The sequence below is a fragment of the Carlito syrichta genome, unplaced genomic scaffold (genome assembly GCF_000164805.1).
Source record: "Carlito syrichta isolate Samal-C Ts95f unplaced genomic scaffold, Tarsius_syrichta-2.0.1 Scaffold303785, whole genome shotgun sequence".
Lineage (NCBI taxonomy): Eukaryota > Metazoa > Chordata > Mammalia > Primates > Tarsiidae > Carlito > Carlito syrichta.
In genome coordinates, this window is record NW_007247881.1 from 586,451 (window position 1) to 607,955 (window position 21,505).

The 21,505-nt window shown below is 33.4% G+C and overlaps 1 protein-coding gene across 7 annotated transcripts in view; it reads left to right on the forward strand.

The window, feature by feature from the left end:
* The window catches only part of RBM26 (RNA binding motif protein 26), an 85,936-nt gene extending 65,248 nt beyond the window's left edge, over positions 1-20,688 (forward strand). For 6 of the 7 annotated variants that reach the window (XM_008059186.2, XM_021712956.1, XM_021712954.1 and 3 more), the window contains 4 exons: positions 2,129-2,329; positions 5,583-5,669; positions 18,138-18,251; positions 19,916-20,688. In XM_008059186.2, the coding sequence (XP_008057377.1) occupies positions 2,129-2,329; positions 5,583-5,669; positions 18,138-18,251; positions 19,916-20,005 (492 nt within the window). In that variant the 3' untranslated portion in view covers positions 20,006-20,688. The remainder of the gene's footprint in view (positions 1-2,128; positions 2,330-5,582; positions 5,670-18,137; positions 18,252-19,915) is intronic. The other variant, XM_021712957.1, reaches the window with a different exon arrangement.
* The last annotated feature ends 817 nt before the right edge of the window (positions 20,689-21,505 follow it).

The window sequence follows — 21,505 nt, forward strand, 5'->3', positions numbered from 1 at the left end:
AAACTTGATTGTCCATAAAACCCTCTTTCCAAGAAACATTTTGAGCCATTAGTATTTCTCAGAGCATACTGTTATATATGCTGTCCTATTATTAACATTAATCCTTGACCTCTTAAGTTTATTTTTTGGATTATTTACTATTATTTTCTTTTCAATTGATATGAAAAATTATGTGCCTATATGGATTCAGCATGATGTTTTGATATATGTATACATTGTGAAGTAATTATATCTAGGGAACATATTCATCACCTCACATACTTACCATTTTTGATGAAAATAGAGCATTTAAAATTTGCACTTTTAGCAGTTTTCAAGTATACAATATATTATCATTAACCATAGTCACCAATACAATGCAGTAGATCTCTAGAACTTATTCTTCCTGTCTGACTAAAACTTTGGACCCTTTGACTCACATCTCCCTATTTTTTCATGCCCCTATAGTCCCTGATAACCACTATTCTGTTTTCTGTGTCTATGAGTTTGATCATTTTAGATTACACTTACATGTGAGATTATATGGTATATGTCTATCTTTGCCTGGTTTATTTCACTTAGCATTATTGTTTAGATTTTAGATGATTATTTTAGCTAATGTTAACATTAACTGTTTTGAAATGGAGAAACTGAAAAATTTTTACCAGCAGAGATCTGGCAGTTGTGCATACTTGATACTGCCACTTGGATGTATCATATCTTGAGACTCAATTCGTTCAAAATTCTGCTTATCTTGCTTCTGCACCCTATCTATACAGTTAGCCAAACTGAGAAATCTAGGAGTTTGAATTGAATACTCTGTTTCCTTTAATGTCCATGTGTTACTGATTACCAAGTTTATGTGTGTTACACCTAAAAACATTGCTTCTCTTTATCTCCATTGCCACCACTGTAGACCAAACTTCCTCTTCAGGTCCCAGGACTACTATAGTGCATACTGACTAGTTTCCCAGATTGTTCTCTTCTTCCTTCTACTCTAGCCTTAAAACTCTAGCCAGAATGTCATTTTCAACACTGATTTGATTATATCACTCTATTTTACTATTTAAAATCTTTTAATTGATTTTCATGACTCGGAATTAAAAATTGAAATCTTTAGCATGATCATTAAAGTTATGCATGATCTGACCCTGCCCATCTCTTCAGCCTTATCTCTCCTTTTGACTGCACTAGATTTTATTCTTTCTTTGGAAAACCATGTTCTTTCAGTGTTGGTGCCTTTGTTGTTGCTATAACCTCCACTTCTTTCTTGCCTTTGTCTTTCGTTGTTCTTTCTTTGCTTCACAGAACAAATATTAGTACAGTCTACCAGCAAGTGCTGGGAATACAGCTCCTACTGGGGATAAAGCAGAGACTAAAGCAGAAAAAAGACACCTTGAAGGAACATAATTCTAGTGGGTTATTCACTGCCTTAAAGTTCTGTTCAAATCTTTAAATAAAACATTTCTTCACTTTCTCAGTCATTTCTTATTAATACAAATAAATAACTTGGTTGTTGAATGTCTCTACCCCATCTAGGATTTGAGTTAAAGATAAGGATGAGGACTTGCACACAGGAAGCTTCCATTAAATATTTGTGGAATGAAGGAATGGTGTGCTATTTATACAGAGTAATGTAGAAGACTATCAGTTAGTAATGCTGCATTTGTTCTATAATAATGTTAGTGATAAGTGATCAAAATGATGACTTTGAGATAACTGTACCTACTTAAGTTAATAGAAACATACTTGAAATTCATAACTGGAAAAATGTATTTGCTGTGTATGTAGGTATTATGTGTCTATGTATTGACCTGACTTCTGAAATAACATTCAGTACTGTATATTAGAAATCAAGAGATGGTCTTTTTGTGACATATCCTGATGTCTTAAATAACAAGAGCTTAGAAAAAGCCACATTTAGTAGTTTAAAAACCCTAATGTTATTTTGTTGTTTAAATTCACTACCTACCTAAAATTGTTTTCACTTTAAAAACTAAAACCCCCATTTAAACTATTTGGTCCTTTTATAGGACGTTTGAATATGATGTCAAATTGTATACATGTTTTACTCATCTACCACAATATAACACTTGGCTTGTGTTAGTAATGGCAACATTGTTTAACTTGTGTGTCTAATCTCTTATAGGCTGCCAAACGAGGGATTCTTTCATCTGGTCGGGGTAGAGGAATTCATGCAAGAGGTCGAGGTGCAGCTCATGGCCGAGGCAGGGGGCGAGGGCGAGGGCGAGGTGTGCCTGGTCATGCTGTGGTGGATCATCGTCCCAGGGCATTGGAGATTTCTGCATTTACAGAGAGTGATAGAGAAGATCTTCTTCCTCATTTTGCGGTACTTTCTTACTGCCCAACAAAACAATCATTATTGGAGATGATACATATAATTAAAGAGGAAATTATGAAAATGACATGAGTAATTTCAACCCATTAATTTCAACAAAGGGTTTGACCAATCTATAATCTTTTGGTAATTTAAACAAACAGAAACTGTAGAGTTTGTTTAGTTATCTGGAAGAAATACTGCTATTCTTATACTTAGTAGGCCTTCAGATATTATGAAGTAAATCATTTAAACTTTATTGTTTCAGAGAGGGAAGTCCTGCAGTTTAGTTCCATTTGATACTTACTTTTAAGGAAAATTTAACATGTTACATGGGTCATCCAGATTTTAAAAAATTAAAATGGGATTTTATTTGTTAATATTGCATTCTTGACCCAGAATTGAAACAAGACAAAATTTTGATCTGTGATCTCAAAGTTGCCTTAGTCAGTACCAGGGTGTAATAGAATCTATCCTAATGGTAATAGTTTGACCTATCAGAAAGGAGAATGGAATTCTGGTCTCTGCTAATCCATTATTTACCTTGGACTTCCTGGAATTCATTAGGCTCTTGTGCAGAATGGAGAAGATTATACCTGCTGAACAGCCCCTTCAACTTAATGTTATGATTCTTAGTGGTATCCCAAAGGTTAGTTACTAAGCCTTAGTTTTACCCTCAGCATGTAGTAATTTCTCTGGAGATATGAAGGAAATAACCAGTTCTTTCATATATGAAGGCTTTTACATATGTTGGTTCCAGTTCAACCTTAAACATAATTTGTAACGAAGTTTAACTTATTAAACACTAAAAATACCTTAGTAACTTACAGAAGTATCTTTCATACTGGCATATGATGGAAGAAAGAACAGTAGAGGACATTTCTTGAGGTAATAAAACTTGGATAATAGGTAAACTTGAAGATAGGCACACAAATGATTTAATCTTCTGCAAATTCAAATTTAAATGTTTAACAAAATTATATTTCAGGTTTGCTGCAGTTACAGATACTTTGTCAGGACATAGGTGGTATTGAAAGAAATGGTTTATGTTTAAGAAATAACATAAATGATTAATATTTAAGGATGGGACGTCTGGAAGGTCCTGTTCTTGATGGATTCAAGGAGTTAAAGAAAGGAATTAGAGACCTAGAAAGGCGCTTGGGGATAGTCTTGCCCAACTCTTCCCTGCTATGCTCTCCACTTTGCACCTTCCATAAGGGAAAGAGATAACTTAAGTGTCTCATGTACAGTTTTACAGCTAATCAGGAAACTAACAATGAATATGATAAAATAGTTCAAACAGACAAGGTGAGTTTGTTATGATTGTGTTTTGGTGAGACTAAGATACTTTTGGTTTGAGAAATATTCAGAGCCTCTAAATGAAAATTCTTACATGCATTTGGAAGTTAACAGTGGTAATTAACATTTTAAAATGAACAATTTTAACATTTTAAAATTAGGAGCACAGGTTTAATTGAAGTTTAGCTTCTCTGTCTCAACCTGTGATTTGAACACATGACAGACATCAGAGAAGAAAACAGTATTTACAGTGTTTAATTTTTATAATGTTAAAGGGTGATTGGTTATTAATAATTGTGATTAACAGTGATTAATTCATTCACTGAGACCAATAGTGATAGTAATACAAATTATAGCTAAAATATATAGAGCACCTATTTTGTGGCAGGTGTGACTTCTATAAGTGCCTTATTGTGAGTTATTTGGATAACTCTGTGAGGTAGGTACATTTAGTATATTCATTTTAGAGATGAAGAAATGAAGCATGAAGGGGTTTGGTAACTTTTTTCAAGTTCAAGTTTACGTAGCTGATAACTGACAAAGCTAGGATCTGAGTACTTCTAGTACATTCTCTTTTCTATACTCTACAGAATTTTTATTTATGGTGTGTGTATTTAGTGAGATTATGGTTATAATTTTATTTTGGGGTAAGAAAGAAGGAAGATATTAGTGATGATCCATAAAGGACTCGAATTTTATATGATAAAGGCTGCAATTTATAGAAAAATCTTCCTGTACATGAGACAAAAAAATCCAACAAACCAGAAACAGGCATAATGTAATATATTTAGCTTTTAAGTGTTCTAAACGAATGTATGGTATAATGGAGCATATAGTAAGTGAAAGCATGGCAGTTAGAATGTTAAACTTTTAAATAAAAAGCCTGAGCTCATCAAAACCTGGACTCATCCTGGTAATTGGCAGTTACTTTGAGAAAATTGCTTAAAGTTTTTCTGAATCTTTTCCCCTCATTTTTGGGAATGATACCAAAAACTCATAGAATGCACTGAGGATTCACTATGCTGCTTAAGAAAGATTTTATACTGGGATTGGATTAATAAGCATAAGAGGAAGATCAGTAAGGAAACTCAGATTTTGACCATTATTTCCTTCATTTAAAGAATAGTTTAGACTTGGCTCGGTGGCTCTGCCTGTAATCCCAGCACTTTGGGAGTCTGAGACGAGTGGATTGCCTGAGATCAGCCTGGGCAACCTGGCGAGCCCTCTCTAAGTAAAATTAAAAAATAGTTGGGCGTGGTAGCGCGTGTCTGTAGTTCTGGCTGCTAGGAAGGCTGAGGCGGAAAGATCGTTGGAACCCAGAAGGTCGATGCTAGCGTGGCCGTGAGCGTGTGTGCCACTGCACTTCAGCCTGGGCAAAGGAATGAGGCTCCAACTCAAAAAAAAAAAAGAATAGTTTAGCCATATGCGGTGGCTCATGCTTGTAATCCTCGCACTTTGGGAAACAGAGGAAGAAGATTGCTTGAGCCCAGGAGTGTGAGACCAGCCTAGGCAGCGTAGTGAGACCTCGTCTCTACAAAAAAACTTAAAAAAATAGTTGGACATGGTAGCTCACCTGTAGTCCCAGCTACGTGTGAGATTGAGGTGGATAGATTACTTGAGACCAGGAGGTCAAGGCTACCGTGAGCTGTGATTGTGCCACTGCACTCCACCAGCCTGGGCCACATAATGAGACTCTGACTCCAAAAAAAGAATAGTTCAATTGAGTATAAGTTTCATTTCTTCTGAAAAGGGTAGGATTGTAAATAAGACTGTAAGATAGGACCACTCCTTATCTTAGAATATTAAATATTAAAATGAACTATTCACCATTCTTTTATGTTAGTCATTATGATTTGTTATGTATTCTGGGTTATATTTATTAGTATCTTAATGATTTTAATACTATTAGGAGTTTTGTATGTTTCAAAATATTTATTTGGAGGAAATACTTTTTTTTAATTTAAAGCAATATGGTGAAATTGAAGATTGTCAGATTGATGACTCTTCACTTCATGCAGTAATTACATTCAAGACAAGAGCAGAAGCTGAAGCAGTAAGTATTAAAAATAATTTATCAAAATTCAGATTTAAGTGATTTATAAATATTGCTTTAAGTTTTAATGTAAATGAAGTTTTTCTAACTTACTAAATAATATGCTTTGACAATAGGTAGAACATTTGACATGGAATTCATGCCCACAAAGAATGTCTTAATTCAGTTAGACAGTTCTCTATATAACGTGATATAATTAGAGTATATATAATTAGTCACCAAGTTGAGTGTCACATTGTATTGTATTGAGACACAAGGAGATAGGGTCACACCACTACTCATTATTCCTGTTTTTGACTGGCCCAGAACAAGGTAAGGGATGAATGGAGAATATAATACTGGTGTCTGCTTATCTTAACCATTCCTCATCTGCTGCTTCTCAGTTCCAGCAGGATGAAATCTGATAAAGAAGCAGCCCTAGTTCAGTGTACCCGCCTTCCCCCCCCCCCCGCCCCCAGGACTTTTACTACCGAAGACATGGTATATACCTCTTGCTTTTAGGATATTCTTAGTATAGTTGTCTTAAACTATCTACCTTGAACTGTCTTTCCAAAGACTTATGGGAGCATATGCAGCTTTGTTTTTCATTAGGGTTTAAAAGATTTAAAAGAAAATGAGAGTGAAGTATGGGGGATTCATTAGGAGCTCTTTTAGCCCTGTGTGTTCTTTTCTCAGAAATTGTAGATAATATAACTATTTTGTCTTTGACATTTTTCCAAGGATGAAATAGTTTTCCAAGCAATTAACTGTATGGGATTGGAAGTGTAAGATACTTTTCAGAGGTTTTAAGTTGATTGTGACTTGAATACGTTTTGAAAAATTCTCTAAATTGATGTATCCTTTTTGTAGTGAATACTCCCTGCCAGCACAGTGGTATGTTGCTAAGGGCTTACCTGGTAGGAGTTGCTCTTGGGGCATTGTAATCAGTATAAGACTGTGAATCTGATAAGTCTCAGGAAAGGGTTCAGCTGGAACCCTGAAGTAATTAGTTTTGGGGGTGGGCGTGGGGAATGAGGTAATGGATTATTTTATAAAATAGGAATTCTTTATTTGTCTTTTTAAGTCTAGTTTTGGAGTAATTTCTTATGATAGTAAGTAATTTATAATGGATGAGAGTTTAAAATTTCATAAACTTGTATGTATATATGTTGTATTGAAAAAAATAGATCTTTGATTAAGTTTTCTCTCAAAAGTATTGTTGAGAACTGGTTTAGAATAAGCATCATTTTAATGATGGCTTCAGTGACAATTTTCAGTCTATTGTTAGATGGGTAGTTTGAGTAGTGTTTCTTTATGTTCTGTTTATTTTCTAGGAAGTAGTGATATTATACAACAATGGTAAGTTGTTATTGTACAAATGATTAAAATACTACCTACCATGTTTGTGGATTTAGTAAGAACTTTAAAAATATTTGTACTACTTCCCTGCTTGATTGTATGACTGAGGAAAAAAAAAAACCTCTTGCTTCTTAAATAATTTTGTACTCCACATTTTTAAAATTAAAAATTAAAAAAAATAATTTTTGGAAGTTTTGCTCTTGTAGAGGCCTATAACTTCTTTATTGAGTCTTGCTTTTTCTACCTTAGATGTATATCTTCATACAATGTATGTATTTTCAAAAATGAACAGCAGTAAAAAACACCAGGGAGTAATAATATATAAGGAAGACTTAAACACTGGAGGTTGAATAAGTGACAGAATAACTAAGGTCAAGTTTGGTCTAATGAGAGTTTTCTACTTAGAGTCCATAGTCTTTTATTTGGATTTACTTAATAGGCTGAAAAGAATAACTATCACAGCTATGATAAACATTTTAGTTAATTATATAAGTTGTTTAGTCATAAACATTTCCTTAGGCCAAAAAGTTTTTAAAATTTGTGTAACATTCTGTTTCGAAAAGAATAGAAAATTAAGTTGAAGCTTATCTTCTGAAAGCAGGATATAGACTAGAGCATGGTTTTCAAACTTAGAGAGGATTTCAGTAAACACTAATACTTTCAAATTTAAAAATGTGTGTGTTTGACATAGGCATGTCACTTTTTATTTTCCTGAGAAAGACTGCTTAAAAAATGAAAGACAATACTGCTGTATATTATTGCCGCCATTATATAAAATAAAGAAAATGTTAACACCAAAAATGTAGGAGAACATAAACTCAGGATAAAAGATAGGGCTTCCTCAGTAAAGGAAAATTGCCAACCTTTTCCAGTGTTTGCTTTCTTTCTTTCTTTTCTTTTTTTTAAGTTGGAGTCTCACTCTGTCACCCAGACTGGAGTTCAGTGGCTGCTACCGGCCACCGCAGCCTCGACCTGCTGGACTCCAGCGATCCTTCCACCTCAGACTTCCAAGTAGCTGGAACTACAGGCATGCACTATCATGCCCAGCTAATTTTTTGATTTATTGTAGAGATGAAGTCTCGCCAAGTTGCCCAGGCGAGTCTCGAACCCGTGGGCTCAGGCAATCCATTCACCTCAGCCTCCCAAAGCATGGGATTACAGGCTGAGCCACCGAGCCCGGCTTGTTTGCTTTCAAATATTACGTTGTTCTTATTTTCTGGACCATTGTCCTAGATAGCTGAATAGTTCTTTATTTTCTATAATCAGTAGATGCATAGTATTTCAAGGTGAAAGTATAAGAATAAGGTAATTAAGACATTCAGATATAACTAAAAAATCTCAAATTATCTTCAGGAAAAAGACTGAAACATTTTAAAGAATAAAAATATAAGCAGAGCACTTTTAGCTTTAGGTAAATAGGATCATGGTTTGACTGTGTCTTGTTAGTTAGAAGATGGTTCCTATTAGATATTTTCTTTTTTTGAGGAAGTTTTGTGTGTCACCACGCCAACCTACTAAAGTTAGATAACAACCCAAACAGGCAGAATGAAGTAGCTTCTTCCCATGACTAATTAGAGTGTTATTTTTTTTTCTATTCGAAATTGTTGCTATGCCTTTATAGGATACCAGGATCCTGTTCGGAATAGGGATGGTTAAGTTTAAGTTTCTATTTTAGAATAATAACCAGTCCCAAAGTTGAAAACTGTAGTCCTAAACTCAAAAGAGGGTGTTTTTTTTTGTTTTTTGTTTAAATTGCAAAGAAAGAGAATTATGTTCTATTGACACATTTTTGAAACCTATCCCTCATCTCCTTGTATTTGTGAGGATTTACTGAATCAAAACCTGTAAGGTATTTAGGAACAACGCCTGAAACAGTAAACCCTATGACTATTAGCTATTATTGTTATTGTTGTGTGTTTTAGTTTGTTTTTTTTTTTTAATGAGAAATGATTAGTAAATCAATGAAACAGATTAAAGGCAAGGTGTTGGAGTAAATGATCTGTAATCTTTCTATATACCTGAAGTTAGAAGTGCAGACTTGGGTTTATAGAGAATAGTGCAGCATCAGTAGTCAGAAGTTGATGGTACTTATTGATTAAAGGGTAAATTAGTGGCAGGAATAATACTTATAAGTGGATTCAGTCAACAGATGTCACATTATGTGCATAGCAGAGTTTTGTGTGTGTGTGTTTTGTTCATTTACTTAATAGTTATTCAGTACTGCTATATGATAGCACTGTGCTACCAAAATCAGTGACTTTAGGTCTAAAGTTAGTGACGAAGTGGCAAAGCAGTGCAAGTCCCTGTAAGTTCTAAAAATTAGGGCTTACATTAAAAAAAAAAACTTGTGGTCACTTAATGTAATTCTTGCCTAACATTGTCTACTATAATTATTGCAAATATTAATAAATTTGCTTTTAGCCTCTTTTATAGACTAGTTTTATTATTACTAAAAATGTAAGCTACCTAGGATTTCAGCTTCAACTTTTCTGTAATCACCTATACCTTAGGTCAGTTTTCACCATAGTTTTTACACAACACTGGTTCTGCAAAGAGGTCTACTTAGAAAGAATTCCCTTGTCAGAAAAATTTGTGAAAGACTGTTATTATGTATATTCCATTTAGAATCACAGTCAAAATGAATTGAGAAGTCAGGAGTGAAACCTGGCTTAACTTAACCTTTTGTCCAAACTTAATTGTTTCCCAAACCATTTTCCATGTAAGATGTGGAACTCATCTCATACCTACTTTTCATCATTTTTTTTCCCCTCTTTTAAAAAATTCTCTTTTTTCAGATCTTTGGCCGTTCTTCTGTTTTGTTCTGTGGTGCTTTCCTTTTTCCTAATTTGCTATAAACTGCAAATGAATATGTGTAAGGATAAATAGTCAAAGGACTGAAGGCAAGCTGATGAATAAAATGCTTTAGCTTTAAAACAGACTTTTTTTCACATTTTATAGTATAGAAATCAAAATTGTAAAATGAATTCCTCTATGCTCATCATGGATCATCAGCAGTTAGAAAAATCTTATTTTGTCTGTGTCTCACTCACTGTAATCCTCCCTTTCCTTATTTTGGAGCTATTCCCGGACGTATCATTTCTTCTGGAAACATTTCAGTATGCATCTCAATAATAGGGCCTTAGAAAAATAAAGAACAATACTGTTACTACGCCTAAATGTGGTATTTGCTAAATGTCCAGTATCTAGTCAAGATTTTCATTTCTTTGATTTTCTTATAATTTTTTTTTACTTTGTTTAAATAAGGATCCAGATAAAGTTTATATTTTGATATAGTTTGTTTGGTATTATGTAATCACAAGCTCATTTGTGGGTTTTAATTCATTGCTGTCAGTTATTGATGTTGAAGTTGTCTTTGGCCAGTAGGAGACTACAAGTTGGGTCCTGAGTCTTTTTGACAGGTCCCTGATGGTCTGTGATCATTTCTTTGCTTCAGGTATGAAAAGGTGTTCTAGGTTCATGTTATATACACTGTCCCTTCCAGGCCTGAAATTGACATTTTCTCTAAGGAGCTTGATTTATTAGGCAAAGGAAATTAGAGACCACTGTCTGGGTACTAGGGTTGTTCATTACTATTAAGTATGTTGCTGTCACTAATCCTTTTCAGTGGTCAGAAGTGAGAGTGAAAAAAAATATATGTGTACATATGCATGCATATGTATAAAGATGAAATAAATTTAGAGTTCATGCTAATACTTCCCTTTTAATTTTGGACTGTACGGCCCAAAATACATACACATATTTACATAAAAGTAGGTAGGAAGGTAAGAGGGTAAGAGAGAGGGAGGGAGGAAGGAAGGGAGGAAAGAAGGAAGGAAGGAGGGAGGGAGTAAAATAAATTTAGACCAGGCATAGTGACTTATGCCTGTAATCCCAGCATTTTGAGAGGTCAAGGCAGGAGGATTGCTTGAGCCTAGGAGTTTAAGACCAGCTTGGACAACATATCGAGACCCTCTCACTACAAAAAAATAAAAAAATTAACTGGGTTTTGTGTCATGCACTTGTAGTCCCAGCTACTCGGGAAACTGAAGTGGGAGGATTATTTGAACCCAGGAATTTAAGGCTGTGATGAGCTGTGATCATTCCACTGCACACCAGCATGGATGACAGAATGAGGCCCCAACTCAAATAAATAAATAAATAAATAAATTCAGAATACAAGTATTCTGATACTTGTAAATTATTTCTGGACTGTATATGGTTTTTACTTAATCTCATGTCTCTATTTTTTTCCATGCTGAAAACTCATTTTTCTCACTGACACCAATATGTTGGGTGAAAGAATATGTGTATTTAAGTTTTTGAAGAAAATTGCACTCCATACAGGTTATACTTACTTGCTCATCAGAGACATATGAGAGTGCCTTTTCCCCACACTCTTGCCATAATGTGTACTCTACATAGTGGTTTTTTACCACTTTTAAGAAATCTATAAGTGTGTAGTTTGTCCTCATTCTTGTCGCAGTGATTTTGTTTTATTAAGAGCTGTAGAAATTTTTTTATTAGATATGAATTTCTATAATGCTTTTTGTTATTTGTTGAATGATGAGTTTTTTTTCCTTTCATCTTATTTCATCATATTGCTTCCTAATATTTAACTCACCATTCACTCCTGGTATAATTCTCATCTTTTTCTTTTTATGTTTTATTTTAAAGATGTGGGTACAAGTCAGGATTAGGTGTGTTAGTAATGTGTGTGCAAGTGAAGTTTGGGCCTCCTCTTCCCCATATTTAGGATCTGGTATCCCTTATGTTGTTATGTCCTGTTTCCCTCACCCCTGGGTTGGCAGTATCTTGGATCTACCAATCCCTTCCTTGTGCTATTGTGAGTAATGTTCAGGACCCACTTATGAGTGAGAACATGTGGTATTCAGTTCTTTGTATCTGTGGTAGATCGCCAAGAATGATTGTCTCCAGTTCCTTTCAGTTTGCTAAGGAGTCCGTGATTTTGTCCTTCTTTGTGGCTGTGTAATATTCCATTGTGTATATGTACCATATTTTCTTTATCCAGTCCACTTTTGATGGGCGTTGGGGTTGGTTCCATGTTTTTGCTATTATGAATAGTGTAGCAGTAAACCTGTGTGTACCAGTGTCTTTTTTGCAGAATGATTTGTGTTTCTCTGGGTGTATTTTCAGGAGGGGAATTGCTGGACCAATACAGAAGGTCACTTTCTAGTTCCTTTAGGTATTCCACACTGTTATCCAAAGGTTGAACGAGTTTGTACTCCCACCAACAGTGTAGAAGCGTCCTTACCTTAGGTGTCACTACATTATTTTCCATAGAGTTTAGATTGTTATTATATATTTTTAAAACAACTCATTGAAATGTCCTTTTTTCATTGTTTCTTTTTTCAAAAAATTGCTTTTTAAATTGATTCTCTAAAGGAGAGTATTTTGTAAGTTTTGTGAGTCATTTTATTTTCCTCAGGTATCAGTATTACATATCATAAAACGTAATTGGAAAGTCCATATTTTGTTCTCTTAGAAAATGTCAGTTGTGTTAAAGACATGTTTCTTAAATGTTTATAGAATCCATTTATGAAACTATCAGGATCTAATAATTTTTGAAGCATGTATTGTTTTATAAACTATTTTGTAGAAATGATGTGTTTAGATTTTTAATCTTTCCTGGCTCTAGTTTGGGACATTGGTAGTTTTTTTAAAAATTGTCCTTTTTATCTAGATTATCAACTTTATTTGCATTGGAATAAGCAGATTTAATTTTATCTTCATCTGAGGCTACTTTCTCCCTTTCCTTTTTTATTTTGTGGCGTTTACATTTAGCACTCTGTCTTTATGACCACTGCCAGCTCGCTCAAGTAGGCATCCTATGGAGCACTTTTAACCTGATGTTATTTAACATTTTATAAATGATTATTTTAAAAAATTTGTTTTTTAGGGTCAGTCTCACTTTGTTGCCCAGGCTAGAGTGCAGTGGCATGATCACGGCTCATTACAACCTCAACCACCTGAGCTCAGGCAGTCCTTCCGCCTTGACCTCCTGAGTACAACAACACACCTGGCTAAGTTTTCGATTTTCTTTTTCTTCTTTTTTCTTTTTTTTTTTTTTTTTTGAGATAAAGTTTTGCTGTGTCACCTAGTAGACGGGTCTTGAACTCCTGGGCTCAAGCCATCCTGTCTCCACTGTCCAAAGTGATAGGATTATAAATGTGAGCCACTGCACCCAGCAAGAGTTTATTTTATAAAGTATGTGCATAACTCTTGAAGCATTGCCACAATACATTGTTAAAAAGTTGTTATTTATGTTATTTGTGTTTTTAAAAAGCAATACAAAGCATATAATAGAGCTCAGAAATAGACCTAAGTATATACAGTCACATGTTACTTAACAACGGGGACATGTTCTGAGAAATGTGTTCTTAGGCGATTTCCTTGTTGTACAAATGTCATAGAGTAACTTACACAAACCTAGATGGTACAGCCTACTACACACCTTGGCTAAATGGTATAGCCTCTTGCTCCTAGGCTACAAACCTATACATCATGTTACTGTACTGAATACTGCAGGCAATTGTTTTGGTGTACCTAAACATAAAAAAGATACAGTTAAAAAATGTGGTATAAAATATTTAAAATGGTATACCTATACAGGACATTTACCTTGAATGGAGCTTGCAGGACTAGAAGTTGCTCTGGGTGGGTCAATAAATGAATAGTGAGTGAATGCGAAGGCCTAGGACATTACTGTACACTATTATAGACTATAAAAACTGTAACTTAGGCTACACTAAGTTTATAAAAACAATTTTTTTCCTCTTCAGTAATAACCTTAGCTTACAGTAATTTGTTTTTACTTTAAACTTTTTAACTCTTGAAATAACAGCTTAAAACAGAAACAGGTTGTATAGCTGTGCAAAAATATTTTTCTTTCTTTGTATCCTTATCTTCAGAGGGTGCCAAAAAGATGTATACACATTTTAAGAAAGGAAAAAAACTGTATTAAAATTATAATATTCAATATATACCAGTTACAAAAGATGAATACAAGTCACTTTAGGCTTCTGCAATTACATGAAGTGCACATTGTTTGGTAGACTTCTGTGGTACGCATGTAAACTGTTCCAACACCACAGCAAAAGTAGTAGGACTTGTTGCTGTGCGAGGCCTCCCGGATTTTCCTTCAATGTACGTCACACACAGTACCATGCATCTTAAACTTACCATGTATACATGCAATGTTAGGTGTGTTGGAGGTTCTGTTGCACACTCACGCTTCCATTGTCATTGTACTTCCACAACATTTTCGAATTTCAGTTACCTCTTCAAAATGTCCTGCACTTCTCAAGCAACAACTATGCTTTTGCCATTTTCTTTGTCCTCCCTGTTGGCTAGCGTTCATTTAATACCATCTCTTGAGTGAACATCATACTACACATTGCTACTATAATTCAGTTCAACTTTGAAAAGTAATACATAGATAGCATCTCTTAAAATGTGTATACATTTTATGCAAAGAACAAACACATACGTTAGTCTAGGCCTACACAGGGTTAGGATGCCCAGTATTACTGTCTTTCACCTCTACATCTTTTTCCACAAGAAGATTTTGAGAACTAGTAACACACATAAAATTGCCATCTCTTATGATAACAGTTCCTTCTTCTGGAATACCTCCTGAGGGACCTGTCTGAGGCTGTTTTACAGTTAACTTTTTTTTATAAGTAGAAGGAATAATGATAAAAATAATGATAAAATGATTAAAAACGATAAAAAGTGTGGTATAACAAATGCATTAAAAAGTAACATGTCTGTTACCACTTTCAAGTATTATGTGCTGTACATAATTATAGTGCTATATTTTTTCACAACTGGATTGGCAGCACAGTAGGCTTGTTTACACCGACATCACCACAAACATGGGAGTAACGTGTTTGTTGCATTATAAAGTTACACTGGCTACAGGGTTGCTAAGCAGTAGGAGTTTTCAAAGCTGTTAAAATCTTACGGGATCACTGTGGTAATATGCAGTCCATTGGTCCACTGTTGACTGAAACTTTCTGTGGTTCATGACTGTATGAGGATATTAGGGGGTCACAAAGGAGATGTTTTAAATCAGGGAACAGAACAGATTTTTCAGTAAATGGTGTTGAGACAACTGATTAGCTGTTTGGAAAAAAATTAAGTCATTATATCTTTTATTTTCTATAAATAAGCTCAAATTGTATAAAAGCTTTTTTTCTTAATATATAAAAGTAGTAAAAAGTTAGGTTTCTGAAAATAATCTACGTGGAAAGGGCTAATTAAGACATGCTACAATACTCATGAAGGAAAACGTTGATACATTTCAGTAGGTGAAAATTTAAAACTTATTCGTGACAAAAACAAAGGAACAGCAGCAACCCCTTCCTTTTCAGTAAAACATGCATCATAAATAAGATAAAAATCCAGTTGAGAAAACTGTTTTGTCATAAATCTGATAAAACTTTATTCAATTAGAAAAATGCAGGCAGGCCAGATCTTTAAAAAAGTCAAGACACATTCCCACCTATAGAAAGTCACACAAGATATACAAATATACAAGATTGTTCATGTCTATAGAAATTGGTTTAATTATACTAAATATATAGTATATATAACAGTTCATGAAAACTAACAGATCTGTTGGTATGGATATTGAAAGGTATCCATGAAAAAATTGGGTTAATAATGTAAGTGGAAAATTATAAACCAATAAAATAACCCCATATTTATGTCATACATATTTATATACACAAAGTATTTTAGTATAAGTTTAGGAATATTTGCAGGACTTCAAACTTTTCACACAATATTGGTTATCTCTTAGGGATAGGATAATCATAGATCATGCTTTTTTGCAATGTGTCCTGAAATTAAAAATTTTTTAAATAAAAAATAAAATGGATTGGTTGCAGAAGAAACTGTTTTAAAAACTTTAAAGATTTTATGTTACAAATTACCTGAAGTATTGACTTCTTGAACTTTTCTGATTAATTAAAAAAACATAGTTTTTATTGAAATGAAAGTAGTTATAGAATATATTTCTTATAACATCAGAAATGTTTAATTCTCTTGCATCAGTTTACATCTTCAAAAAGCAAAAATTCAGTTTCAAAAATTTACACAATGTAATTGTGAAAGTTCTAATGGAGCAATGTTAATAAAAGGTTTGAAAATCATCTTGTAAATAATTTTAAAGTTGAAATTGTAGAAAGTTGTAGACTTACCTTATAAATTTGAGGAAGTGTGATGAATATAAAGATGTATAAAGTTAGGTCATCAGAAGTTTTTATCAAAAATTTACTATTGACCGGGTGTGGTGGCTCATGCCTATAATCCCAGCACTTTGGGAGGAGAAGTCAAGAAGATTGTCTCCAGGAGTTGGAGACCAGCTTGGACAATTTGGTGAGACCTTGTCTCTACAATAAATAAAAAATTAGCTGGGTGTGGTGGCATGTGCCTGTCATTCCAGCTACTTGGAAGGGTGAGGAGGAAGGGTTGCCTGAACCCAGCAGGTCGAGGCCGTGAGCATGCCACTGCACTCCAACCTAGGCAATGGGGTGAAACTCTGACTCAAACAAAACAAATACTGTAGAAAATGTTAGTAACATTATTTGCTTTTTAGATGATTTTTCTTAAGGGGCATCAGAGCAGCATACTATGTCGTCCAGGCTGGAGTACAGTGGCACAATTATGGGTTACTGCATCCTCCATCTCTTAAGCTCAAGTTATCTTCCAACCTCAGCCCCTAAGTAGCTGGAACTATAGACATATGCTACCATGCCCAGCTAACTTTGATTTTTTTGTAGAGACGAGATCTCGCTATGTTGTCAAGGCTGGCCTCGAACTCTTGGGCTCAACCAGTCCTCCTGTCTTGACCTCACAAAGTACTGGGATTATAGGCGTGAGCCACTGTGCCTGGCCTGATGAATTTTTTTAGCTGAATGAAAAAATGAGTTTAATAAGTAGGCATTTTACTTGAGATAGTTGAAGTTCTTTATAATAATATGTTATATTTTAATGTAATACAGCTTCAAAAAACTGCAAGTTGTTCCTGAACATATATGTATTTAAGTACTTTAAAAAAGATTTTAGTTGTATGACATTGTGAGGAGGCCATGTACTAAAAACGCCTGAGCTGCATTTTAATAGGCATGAAATCTTTTAAATTTATCATAAATTTATATGTGCAGATTTAAAATTTATACCTGGGGACTTTAATATCACACAACTCATGTTCAGATGTCATTGAACATGTAATTGTTTCTACATTTCACATTATGCTGTATTTTGAGATTGTACTATAAATCTTTTGTGACCATGAGTTATTTCGGTATGTTGCTAACATTGATTTATGTTAGCTCATGTTACTTTAATTTGAATGCACTGTTTCCAAACCAGCTACTTAAATATAGCAAGTACTTACTTGACCACTTCAGTTCCGGTTTTATATCAGCTGCAGAAGCTTTGTAGTAAAAACTGTTTTTTTCATAGAAAATTTCAGGACTTTTGTTTCCCTTTTGTTGAGATATTTATATTTTGTGTTAACTTTACATCAAACATGTTATAGTGGTTGATCTTTTGATGTAATTTGAAAACAATATGATACGTTATACCTGCAAAATTAAATCATATACTTCTTTAAAAGTTTTTAGTTAATAATTACTATATATACAATTTGTAAATGAGAAACAATGAAAATGCTATAAAATACAGTTAGCATATTGCTCCTAATTTAGGCTTTAATTCAGAAGCTACAGCCAAGATCTTAAGGTGCGTTGGGATTGCTGTCTGAAACAGCAGTTATTACTGTATTGTAAACATGTAGACATATTTCTTCTATAAGGTCAGATATTGGCCAGTATGATATAGCTCTACTCAATTATGTGAAATTGTTCTTCTTTTCTCCTTAAAGGAATTACCAATTACTAGTCTGATTATCGAAGCAAATATTCATAAAAAGTAGATTGTAAATTATAATAACTAGTTAAGTGAAAAGTAAATAAACAAAAGCAAATAGATAGCTTTCTTCAGTTGTGTTTAGCATTTTTTGTTTAAACATTAGGTATTATTGAATTTATTTTTTATTATAAATTATTAATGTTTTTTATTCCAAATTCTTAATTATTTTAGGCTGCAGTTCATGGAGCTCGTTTCAAAGGGCAGGATCTAAAACTGGCATGGAATAAACCAGTAACTAATATTTCAGCTGTTGAAACAGAAGAAGTTGAACCTGATGAAGAGGAAGTATGTTTTTTTTTTTCCACTTGTTTTTATCCTTAATTGTTCATAGTTTTTATATAAAATGTGATTTTTATGGCTGTGATTTTAACATAAGACTTTTGTTCCTGAGCCATATTCTAGGTAGGGAATATGAGAAAAATGCAGACAATTTAAAATTTTATGGAGAAGAATTATGGATTGCTAACTCAAAGAGAATATATGAAAAAAATAGATATATATACACACATACTCAATTTTTATTTACTCTTAGAAGACAGTAATTATTAGATTTTTATCCACAGGAAATCTTATAATATTTGAAGTTTTAGGGTATTTACCCTACTCAGTTGCTTTATTAACATTTCAGCTTTCCTTTATTTTAATTCATATCATTTTAGTTTATTAGAATGAATGCCTGCTATATGGTAGATAATGTGATAGGCACAAAAAATGAATAAGACACGGTCCCTATTATCAAGGAGCTTATAATCTGAAAAGGGAGGTGGTGGCAGAAACATAATAAATTAGTTATAATAAAAGGCAGACTGGTATGCTGAGTAAATATTTGAACAACATACTGTGGGAATCCAAAGGAAGGAGTGATTTTTTTCTGTCCAGAAGAATCTTATAGGAGGTATTGGCAATGGAGCTTGGCCCTAAGTGATAAAATAGCTTTCCATAACCAAGAGCTGGGGCTGGGAATGTAGTTGAGAGAGGTATTTTAGAGGAATAAGCTTCAGTATAGGTGTGAAGAAGTGCATTTTTCTTGAGTAACATCAGTTTGATAACTGCAAGGTGTGGGTGTATAGACTAGTGAAGTGGTAGAGCCCTTTGAAACCAAAAACTTAAAAAATTCTGTTTTGTTTAATCTTGAAATGAACTGTAGGAAAAAACTGACATTAAGAAATAAAGGTAAGGTGGGGAAACTAAATGATTCCGTGTTTTACCTTTGTTAGATCTTCATAATGACACTTCATTTTGTTTGAAGAGCATTTCAAGGCTGTTATACATATCCATAGTCAAATGCAAGAATAAAAATGTATATTCTGAAACTCATATACATGACTTGTCATTTTATATTTTAGATTATACCTTTGTCCTTCCATGAGTTTGAATTGAATGGGGAGAAAAGCAGGAGAGCTCCTGGTATTAGGTATTTTGAAAAGTTTGAAATAGCAGTCTGAGAAGCTTTTATGAAGGGAATGGGGAAAGAAAGGATTGTAATAAAAGAAAATGCTTGTTACATACAGCAGAAAAGAAATAGAAACCTTGGTAGAATTTATAACAAGTTATTGATTGACTTAGTATTCAGAGTTAGAAGGGTAAATTGGAGAAAATTTACTAATGTTTTCTTTTAAAAATAAGTATTGAGCAATCTTTTTGAAGTCATAGAAGATGGCATAATTTGCTAAAGAGAGGCAGGAGAAATGGCATGTACAAAGGCCTTATTTGACAATTTATTTAGTGCCTGTTTTATGCAAGCAATAGAATAGATGCTACAGAGAAACCATTGAGTAGATAAAGGTTGCTTTTCTTTGTTTCTTGAATGTTCTAACTATAGAAATACCTTTTGTAATCGACTCTGTTGAGCGAGATCAGTATTTAAAAGTGTCACCTTTTTTTCTTTTCTTTTTTTTTTCTTTTTTTTTTTTTTTTGGGTAAATTCCTAAATACATTTTAACCTAAAGTTTCAGGAAGAGTCTTTGGTGGATGACTCATTACTTCAAGATGATGATGAAGAAGAAGAGGACAATGAATCTCGTTCTTGGAGAAGATGATTTGACTGATCATTGATCTGCATTTGCTAGAACTCTACCTGTGTTTCATTAGTATTATCTAATGTACTTTTACATATTTGTAAAAACAATTTTTGGTAAAATGTGATGAAGATGGATTTCACAAATTGACGAAAGAGAAGAAAACTACGTTCTGATCCTGTATTTTGAAAGATTGATGTTTGCGTTTGATTTTAGTAAACAGTTGCTAAAGACATCACAATAGAAACATATGCAATGTTTTTATTACATACTTCTACTGAACATTACAGAATTCTTTGGGTTCTTTGTAATTTAATGAATAGGTCTGAAAACTTATGACCAATACTTGTTATAACTTAGAAAATTTTGTTTTATTCCAAATAAGAAATGAATTTGCATTTAAATCTTAATGAATGTTTTCAAAAATGAATAGATACCATAGTATTCTAACTAAAGTCTCCAAGTTATGTATTCATAAATTACATAGTAGAATGCTTAGGCTTTACTATGTATTAGCCTTTTGTTGGACTGTGTATGTATTTTACCATATGGGTTTTAATGATAATGGTGTATGACTGCTTTACATGAGTCCTTATGCATCTGGATGTTAAAATAAAGTGGAATGGTCTCTTAAAAAAAAAAAAAAGAAAAGAAAAAAACAATGAAAAAAAAAAAGCCAAGACAATGTTCCTTGATTTAAAAAAGAGAAGAAAAAAAGACAAAAAGTTAAAATAGACCATTCCAGATGGTGATCTACCCTTCCCCCCAATTATCACAAAAGGAGCTATAATCACTAACTTATTCTTAATAATAATGGTTACTGGTACCTTTACAATAATGTACAATCCAATGTTTAAAATTTATACCACTTGAGTTTGGTTTGATCCTATAAATTTTCAACAGATGTCTTAAAATTTAAAAGCAGGCTGATTAGTTTGGAACCAGACTTCAAGTAGAGCTAACATTTGGTGAATGAGAAAACATCACATTACATTTTGGATGTATGAAAGAAAACTTGACCATTTGAAGATGTATGAATAAAGAAATGTACTATAGATACTACTTTAGGAAAACACTGTTTGGTAAGTGTTTCAGTCTGATATTTTAAGTGTGCATTTCCTATACTTGTATAAAAAAATATTTGACATTTGCAACAATATTGTGATTTTTAAGTGGATTTCTCTTGCAAATGAAGGTGATCATTGAAAGTTGATAACAGTAGTTTCCAGGAAATAAATGCATTCTTTGTAGAATGAGGGGGAGGGAAGTTACATATTTACATTTTAAAATTCATCATTTTGGTTGCTAGTGTTTCTGCCTCTCTTGAGATTATAGTGATTATATTAAAAATCACATTTTAAAAATTCACTTTATTTCATACTGGGGTCCTCACAATCAAAAACTGTAATTCCACACTACCATATAGTCTTCTGCCAATGGAGTAACTTGTGGATGCTGTTCTTTTTCTTTTTTTCCTTCCCCACACTTGGGGTTAAAGTTGTGTGTATGTCCTTGGTGGTA